General features: G+C 39.7%; 1 protein-coding gene across 1 annotated transcript in view; it reads right to left on the bottom strand.

The window, feature by feature from the left end:
- Positions 1-1,878: 1,878 nt before the first annotated feature.
- The window catches only part of DNTT (DNA nucleotidylexotransferase), a 100,067-nt gene continuing 92,333 nt past the window's right edge, over positions 1,879-9,612 (bottom strand). Inside the window, exon 11 of the mRNA XM_033148094.1 lies at positions 1,879-2,008. Coding sequence (XP_033003985.1) covers positions 1,922-2,008 — 87 coding nt within the window. The 3' untranslated portion in view covers positions 1,879-1,921. The remainder of the gene's footprint in view (positions 2,009-9,612) is intronic.

Here is a 9,612-nt window from a genome sequence, read left to right as displayed (position 1 = left end):
AACCTTTTAAAGTCTAGTGTTGCCATGGAATATTTAAATATGGATTGTTATTAACGTTGGGGATAATTTGATGGGCAGGATCCCTCAAGTCTTTGAATTCCCACTGTGAAGCTGTAGGAAACAAGCCTCTCTAAGCATTAAGAAAATATGCAGCTAACAAGAAAGTACTTATCCAGTCCCAACCCAATGGGCTCAAATGCCCATAATTTTACAGTGACACTTTAGAAATCACTTTGTAACCTCGTATTTTGGATAAAGTAATGCCTTTGCTCTGAATAAGAATATTAAAGGACAAAATGTGCCACTTACCACCCCAGTAATTTTCACTGCAGCTAGTCATTCTGCCTACATCTAAGTGCCGACACCATTATTGGACTTCAGCTTGCTGACATCTGGCCCCATTGCTCAAACCACTTAGCACCAAAAAGTAATCATATACTTATACAAGAGCTTTTGGCATCATGTTAAACACCACCTTTACTCAAGCCCACAATCCTTTATTTAAATCAAAGCAAAAGCATTTGTTTAGCAAGAACCAATGTAATTATGCATCAGTATTCATAGAGAAAAGAAGCACCCGTAAATTAGTAACCATACCACAAGTTTCTGTTGATCTGTGTGGAGGAGTGCATAGAACATGTATTTGGTTGAGTTGGGGTCAGCTGAATCTGGATAAAGACTACTGCCTGATACTTCCAGTCTGGACCTGCCCAGTAATGTTTGCTGCATGGTGTATGGAGTGATGTAAAAGAAAAACCAAAGCAAATGGCAGTGGGGGCTGCAACAGTGGCTATTGACCCAGGGCAGTGACAGATGTGAAGCTCAAGAGCAGAGCATTCTGAATTTGTATTGTTTGTGGAACCAGCCTGCTAGGTTTGTGCCTTGTGCTTTGAGCTATTCAGCAGTGGAACAGACTTCCACAAGAGATGGTGGGCTGTCCTTCTTTGGAGGTTTTTAAGGAGAGGTTGAATGGCCATCTGTTACGTATGATCTAGCTGAGATTGGGTTGGACAAGATGACTCTCAGGGTCCCTTCCAACTCTACAATTCTATGATTCTATTCTTCTCATTACAGGACATTGTATGCATAGCCTTGATTCTGAGCAAGGCTCCTTTCCTTATCTTGAAGCACATGCAAAATGCCCCAGACCGTTGCAAGGCATTTTCAGTAGTTTTTGTTCAGGTAACATTTGGTGCTGCTGGTAACATTATGGCGGTTGGTCACCTTGAAAAATTCAAGCTTCCAAAAGAGAATTATGGAGCAAGTTGCAGGATTCATGAGACCAGACCCACCCCCAAATCTCCACACCACCTTAAATGCTATAGAAATCAAATGCACAATATTCAATTAATGTAACAGACCTGTGCATGTCTGTTCATATGTAAGCTCCATTGTGTTCAGTGGGACTTAATCCCAGGTAAATCAGTAAAGGAGTGCAACCTTAATCTGTTTTTCATCTTCCTGATTCAGTTGTGTCAATATTACCTGTATACCATATTTTTCTGTGTATAACACACCCCCATGTATAAGACATCCCCTATTTGGATGGACTCCAAATTGAGAAAATGGGGAGAGATTGTATCCATGTATAAGACGACCCACAATTTTGAACATATTTTTTAAATAAAAAAACCTAGTCTTATACACACAAAAGTATGGTATAGTATGTTTTCTTCAACACTGTATTTTTTTAACATGAAAAATACAATCAAATGTGACACTTTATGTACAGATGCACTAAATTTCTTTTAACTATTCAGAGAATAACAACGCATACACCTGACTATCTATGTATATTTAATATGTGACTTCCTAAATAATAAAGACAGGCTTTTCAGGTAAATGCGCCTCTACAATATGGGAGGTTATTAATAATAATAATAAATGCTGTGAATTCGTAATAGCACATTAACAAGTCACTCTATGCATTTCTTTCCCATGGTTCAATGTAATCCAAACCAAGATGTGCAAAAATTTCTTCCTCACTTGCAGCTTTCAGGAAAATTTTCTGTAAAAATAAAAAAGAGCAGCATAAGCCTTGGGAAGGTAATAATTTTTGAAAACAAAAAACACACAATTCTATTTGAAATAACATTCTTAGCCATTTTATAATCCAACCCTATAAAATGTCTACTCAGGAGTAAATCCCATCAAATTCAGTGCAGTGATTCCCAAGGAATTGGATAGAGAATCACAGAGATATTACTAGTTACAGGTAGGTAGCCGTGTTGGTCTGCCAAAGTCAAAACAAAATAAAAAAATAAAAAAAAATCCTTCCAGTAGCATCTTAGAGACCAACCACGTTTGTTCTTGGTATGAGCTTTTGTGTGCATGCACACTTCTTCAGATACACTGAAACAGACGTCACCAGACTGTTATATATAGTGAGAGAGTGAGGAGGGGTATTACTCAGAAGGGTGGTGGGAATGGGTGATTGGCTGATGGTTGTGGAAATCCTGTTGATGACTGTTAACGACTGCAATTAGTCCTGAAGGAAAAAGCAAGGGGTGAGATGGCTAAAGATAGCTTTGTCATGTATAATGAGATAAGAATCCAATGTCTTTGTTCAGACCAGGTCTCTCCATGGTTTTGAGTTTGGTAATGAGTTGCAATTCAGCAACTTCTCTTTCCAGTCTATTTATGAAATTCCTTTGTATTAAGACAGCTACTTTGAGATCTTGTATAGAATGTCCTGGGAGATTGAAGTGTTCTCCTACTGGTTTCTCTGTCTCGTGATTCCTGATATCAGATTTATGTCCATTTATCCTTTGGCGTAGGGTTTTGGCCTGTTTGTCCAATAGAGCTGAAGGGCACTGTTGGCATTTGATTGCATACACAAGAGATATTACTAATCTTGATCTCATCAGAAAGAACCAAAAAAATCATCATCATGTTCTTAATGAAGGGCCATCCTTTTCTGGACTGACAAATGAACTAACTTTTCATAGAGTGTGCAGAAACGCAAAAATACAGAGGCTTCACTTTTCTTTATGCTTGTAATGATATTTTTGTAACTCAGGATCAATTATTTGTGCAGACACTTTAGTGTCTGCAGGAACTCTCTCCCTATCTCAACTGAGCAATTATTTCAATGAATATAAATATGACATTTATGGTTGCTAACATGACCATTAACTACACTTAATACAAAATGGCTGTTTTGCAAATGACTTCTGTCTATGAATTGCAATGCTGTATTTCTCATTCTGGTTTCAATTATCAATAAGACATGTGAAGCGTGAAGTGAACGATCTTCGTTAACATTTTAATCAATGAATCTTTGTTAGTGCACCAGGATCAAATTTCAAAACCACCTTTTAACTCATAACTTGTTTTGGCTTTGTTCTATTAATATTGCAAATGTAGCTTTTCCAAAATGATTTGACATACAAGAGAAATCTTAAATTCACAAATTATCTTTGCTGAGCACTTTTTCCAAAGTGCCCTTCATTAACTACTGGTAGGTTGTGAATGAATGGCATACTGGCTGGGAAGGTGAGCTATAAATATATTCAATTAAATACATTTGTAACCCAGAGCTGTAGGTTTTCTACTTTCTGTTCCTACTGGTTCTGATCCTGCTATTCTACCAGAACCACACACCCCCCCAAAATTTATTTGCTTTTCTGTTATATCTCACCAACATCACATACTCTGTTACATTCATCTACAAACCGAAAAGAAGAACGATAACATAAATATAAAACATAAACATGTAATAATAATAGTAACACACACACACACACACACACACATATATATATGTATTCCTCCAAGCTGTTTAAATCCTATATATCTTTACTTATACTTCCCTTCCACTCTTTCCTTGGTTTCCTGTCTACTATCATTTTAACTGTGTTTTCTTGTTCTTCTACATTATTCTCATTAGCTGACATTATCTCATGCTGTAGCATATACTGCTGAGTATTTGTTCATCCATTATGATATTTTTCTTGTTATTATATTTTTCCCATATAATCTATATATAATACCCAGTGCTCTTTTGACCAGGAGCTTTAAATCACTGCTAAATTGATACATAAGGCAACCACAAATTCTCCTACCCATACCTATTACCGACCGCAGCCATAATAAATTGAGACAGTTGCATTACATAGGATTGAGGAGGAAAACAGAATGCAGGATTGAGAATGTGCCCAAGTCTCCCAATGAAGTAGAAGTTTTAAAGGGAAAAGGTGTCTCTCCAACATGCAACCTGGGAGCCCCGAAGCAAAGGATGACCTGGTAACACACTTCACGTGTTTGACGTCTCGTGAAATGCGCATCAACATTTAGGCATGGCTTACATGACCTTGTGCTGTGATTTCACTCTGAGATATAAAATGTTTTGATGGACATTCCGTTCTTCTGCATCTCTAAACAAGTCTTTGAGCTTCTTGTAAATGGGTCCTAGAAGGTACTCAATAAAATTAAATTGCCATGAACAATCTTGCTCTGTAAGTTAAACGTTAAGTGCTGTGCACAGCTTTAAGAAAGATTGAAATTAGAAAATGTGCACATTTCAGTCCAATCTCTCACCCCCTCTCTGTCACACACCTGTCGTCCCAACTGCCTCCCCCTTGTCTCCCCCAAGCCCTCCTCACTCACAAGTTTAAGTGGTGCCACTATGAATACAGAAAGTGATAAGAAGGTGGCAGCAGAAACTGAGATCTCAATGGGAGTGGGAGAGGTGATAGCTGGAGCAGAGCACAGGGATCCTTCCTAGCACTAATGTCACAAATCTGAACCCAAATATTGCCCTTTGTGCACAGCCTTACTGAAAAGGAAATCATAGAATTCTGTGATTTCCTTTTCAATAGGGCTCTGCACAAAGGGCAATAATGAAATCATTTCTTCCTGAAAGCACTTCAAGATTCATGCAGGTGGGTCAATCACAATAAAGATGAAGGAACAAAGTGGTTTCATCTGCCTTTTGTGCTCTGAAAGCTGGGTCTTGCAAAAGTTAATAGCCATGAGTAGTTCAGATCATAATGGGAAAAGGTATTCTGTTTGTAGAAGGCACAGAAACACTTTATGCACAAAGGAACTTCACCCCTGAATTTGCCTTCTTGGAAGAAAATCAGCCAAGAAGAGATATGCAAGAGCACACCAAGAAAAGGAAGGCCTCCCTTGCATACAGTTGAGTTTGGTCTTCATCTCCCATTACCACTAGCTTGCCCCCCCCCCCATAAACAAGACAGCAGTGACAGTAGAGGCAGTTCTAGAAGAGGAAGGATAGTTCTCTTGCCCCAAACACAGCCAATTCTGCTAAAAGGAGAGGCCAAGGCCTCTTTCTCTGTGGAGCACACAAAGAGGCACTACCTCGCAGGCATAGGAAAAAGCCAGACAAGCTTGGTTCTGACCTCATCTTCCTCTTTCTATCTTCCCACCCATCATAACAATGAGTACTTGTTATAGCTGTGCACCAGTTTGGGCCAAATCCCAGATCCTGATCCATTAAAAAAAAAAAATCGTGCTTGTTGTCTTTATTACATGCACAACATAAACATTTTTCTCACGCTCCTCAGGCAAAAAAGGGGGGGCTTACAAATGTTAAGATAAGACTCCCCCGCTCTCTGGCTTAAAATCTTAAAGGCATGACACAAAAGGAAGGGAGGTTGGGAGAAGAGGAACAAAGCAAACTCATGCACTATTTGTTAGTTGCAGAGTTCTTGCCATGACCAGCTGAAATGGAAAGATTTCCATGGAGATCAGGAGCCAGCAGAGCTGTGGGAGAGGTCCTACAGTTTCTCCTCCTCTCCCTCCTCCTATTGTTACCATCTCACAGGAAACAACATGGAGCTAAGAGAGCAAGCTACAGACTGGGAAGTCCCTGGTTTGACTCTTGCCTCTGCTAGGAACTTACTGTTTTGGATGAACATTAATTTATACCCTACTTTTATGTAACAAGTGACCCGCAAACGGCTTGCAGAACACAAAGCAAAACCACCAAGTTGAGTGATTTGTGCACAAGAAAATCCCAGTCCAAATTGAAGTGATTTTGGTTGAGCTTGGATTAGGCTGGAGCAGGCTGAGGCGGCCCTGGATCACCATGGATCAGATCAGGAACACCTGGAGCAATCCAGGGCTGCAAAAGAGAGGGCTATGTCTGGGAGCAAGAGGTAGGGGGGAGATGCATGCAGGAACCTTCAACCATATGTTTAAGCATGATTTTTCAAGCCTAACTAAAGACTGTTCCCGGCCCCTGATTTGGTTCGGAGCCCAGATCCAGCTTGGCCCCAAATCTCCATGGCCTCTTCAAAGTGTGTGATCAGGTACTAAATTGGATCAGGGGAGCATACTTGCAAGAATATGATCAAACCCACGAAAAAATGTTGCTGTTGCTTCCAGCAATGATATGTGGTTGAAATCACATGAATTGATAAATTTGCTCAAAATTCATAGTAGTCTAAGAGGTGAGGAATAGTCCATGTAAAATATGCCATCATAGGGCAGGCACGAGAGAATGTTTTGCACTTATAAGGAGATAGATGTACCAGAGCTCAAAAGGTTCTATAAAGTCAAGAGCCCACTGATATTTATTGGATGTATCAGTACACTTATGTAGCCAATCCCAGAAACATCGCCACAGTTCATAGAGGGGTTTTTTGACAGACCAACAATTATTACATGAAATACGTGTAACTGAAAGCCTTTTTTTGTTATCCCAAAAAGCCTGTGGAACAAGGAACAAAGCACTCTTTTTCAGGGTTCAAGTTGGGTCCTTTTTCATTTACTGTATTTCAAGTAGACCCTACTCTGAGCTTACATGTACTGCTGGCAGCTAAGATGGGCAGAAGCAGAAAGGATGGGGACAGAAAAAGAACTTTCAACTAAATTAACCAAAAGACAGATGAAAAGTTTCACACAGAACAGTCAAACTGCCCTCTTGTCCATCTCAATATAAAATATTTTTCTTTTGAAATTCTATATGCTATTGGGTGGTGCAGATTCATATTTTGCCACCTAAAGCTGCACATATTTCTCAAGCCACAAACCACTGTGCATTTGTCTTAAAGTCAATATTCAGATTGCACATTTCTCAAGTTACGAATGCAATTGTCACGATCAGTTCATTGCTGGAAATTGCTAGGATGGATTTTCTATCTGAGACAAGAACTTCAGTTTTATGTAGATGAAGTGCCCGATAATGAGAGACACTCTCAAAGGAGCTTTTTTTTTTTTACTCCTAGCACCATGAAAATTGACTGCATGTATTGCAGCATTAACATCAATCCATCTGCATATTCTGATGCTCTTCAGCCAAGCTTCTGATTCATTCATATCAAGTCATTCTGATGCAGAACTGTGGACGCTTCCTAATTTATGTGGGGAAACGCAAAAAGCCATTGACGTCTGCATTATCACAAAACATGAGAACCACATGTACAATGTAATATCAGAACAAGGCTTAAGTCACTAGTCAGATGCAATAAACTCAATGCTCGCTAATTAGCTCTCAAAATGGTTTGAATCCAGAGAGCCGATAAGGCAGGCATCCACGGTTGGAGGAAATGAGCCCAGGAAAACAGAATAATCACCTGGGCTGTGAAACCAAGCAGAGCAGTGCAGGCTTGAAATTCTGAAGCACACACAAAAAAGGACAAAGGGTGAAGAAGAGGAGAAAACAGGATGCTGGACTAGATGGACTTTTGGACAGATCCAGCAGGGTTTCTCTGACACAACAGGCATCAGCCTCCACTCAGGCTTCTTTCATGCTCATTCTTTTAGGGTACCAAGGAATCAAGGATCAACCAACCATCTCCAGGTAAGTTATTCTTACAGGAAGTGTATTGATTTCAGTACTTACAATGGCTATCATCCTTAGCATTTCCTAGATTGTTCAACAACATCTGCATACAATCCAGTGGGGGGTGGAATCCAATCTAGAAAGATGTATTTACCTGGTGCCTCAGTTCCTAGGAGCTAAAATTCCACTGAGTGTAGCTTATGGACCTCAGGGAAAATTCACCATCACAGCAATGATTCATATAAATACAATGGCATATATTCTTACTCATTAGGAATCTGCACAGTCCTTTTGACTTTTAAACTAAGAAATAAATAAAAGTATAGTCCACCTTTTGGAGAATTTTCCACAAGTGTACAATAATATTTAAAACATTCCAATAAAACACAGATTATTTCTTCCATGGAAAATGTTAGACAATTCTATCACCCCTTAAAGGTAAAGGTAAAGGGACCCCTGACCATTAGGTCCAGTCTTGTCCGACTCTAGGGTTGCGGCGCTCATCTCGCATTACTGGTCAAGTGAGCCAGCGTACAGCTTCCGGGTCATGTGGCCAGCATGACTAACCAGAGCAGCACACAGAAATGCCATTTACCTTCCCACTGGAGTGGTACCTATTTATCTACTTGCACTTTAACGTGCTTTCGAACTGCTAGGTGGGCAGGAGCTGGGACCAAGCAATGGGAGCTCACCCCGTTGCGGGGATTTGAACCGCCGACCTTCTGATCAGCAAGCCCTAGGCTCTGTGGTTTAACCCACAGCGCCACCCACGTCCCTTACTAGACCCATATATATGTGGATCATAATTTCACTTTCAACAGACTTCTTAATGATAGTGAGCAAATTATAAAAAATGTATATGTTATACTATTTTAATGAGTCAGAGTTAATGGGGAAGTGGAAGAGAATGAAGATAGGAACATGATCCAACAAATGTCACATGCAATTAACTCTTCAATAGGTTGCAGTCAAACTTTGAAACCCACTGAAATTAAGCATGTTCAATGTTGGCTGATTATATTCCTAAACTTTTCTTCTGAAAGAATGCCTTGAATGGGAAATGTAATCAATGAATACATTCTCAGGCTCAGAGAATACTCACCTTCACAATATATACATGCAGGTGTTCTTGTGATTCAGGTATATATAGTCTTAAAATATAAATACCAAGTGAATACTGAGCCTGAAACAATGGTGTCTTTAAGTGAAGTTCTGAGCAATGCCAGATGAGGAAAAGAGTACAAATTATTTCATGCATTTAACCTTACACAGCAGAAGAGAAATATATTGAAAAATGGCACACACAGAGACACGCACACCAAAAAGGGAAGTTCGGGCAGGAAAGGAACAACAAAAGAAACATCTACCCAAAACTAGAACTGATTTAAAAAAAAAAAACCACACACACACAAACATTACATTGGAATTTTATATTCCTGAGTTTATGAACTTGCAGAGTTCCAAACATTTAGCAAAATGGAAAATCACAATGGCATTGGATTGATCTCAAAGAATTAAAAGATAATTTGGTATTAAAAGTAAATTTTATAGCTGTTTTTCATTAAACCCCTCAGCTGTGTGGCCTATTAGTCAACCTGGGCAAACAAGCCTTCAGAAAGATAACATTTTGACAAATACCATTCTGTAGCCCATGTCCTGCGTCAGAGCCCTAAGCCCTAAGTCCTACTCAATTCAATGGGGCTTACAGCTGAAGTTCTATAATAAGAATGGGTGTGAGTGTGTGCCTAAAGCAGAGGGAGCCAGTGGTGCTCCACAGATGTTTTGGATTCCAGCTAGCATGGCCAATGGTCAGGGACTATGAGAGTTGTGGGGTGGGCACATTAAGCTGTTCCAGAGACAAA

Source organism: Lacerta agilis, chromosome 5 (genome assembly GCF_009819535.1).
Source record: "Lacerta agilis isolate rLacAgi1 chromosome 5, rLacAgi1.pri, whole genome shotgun sequence".
In the NCBI taxonomy this organism is placed as follows: Eukaryota; Metazoa; Chordata; class Lepidosauria; order Squamata; family Lacertidae; genus Lacerta; species Lacerta agilis.
This window is presented reverse-complemented; position numbering and strand designations above follow the sequence as displayed.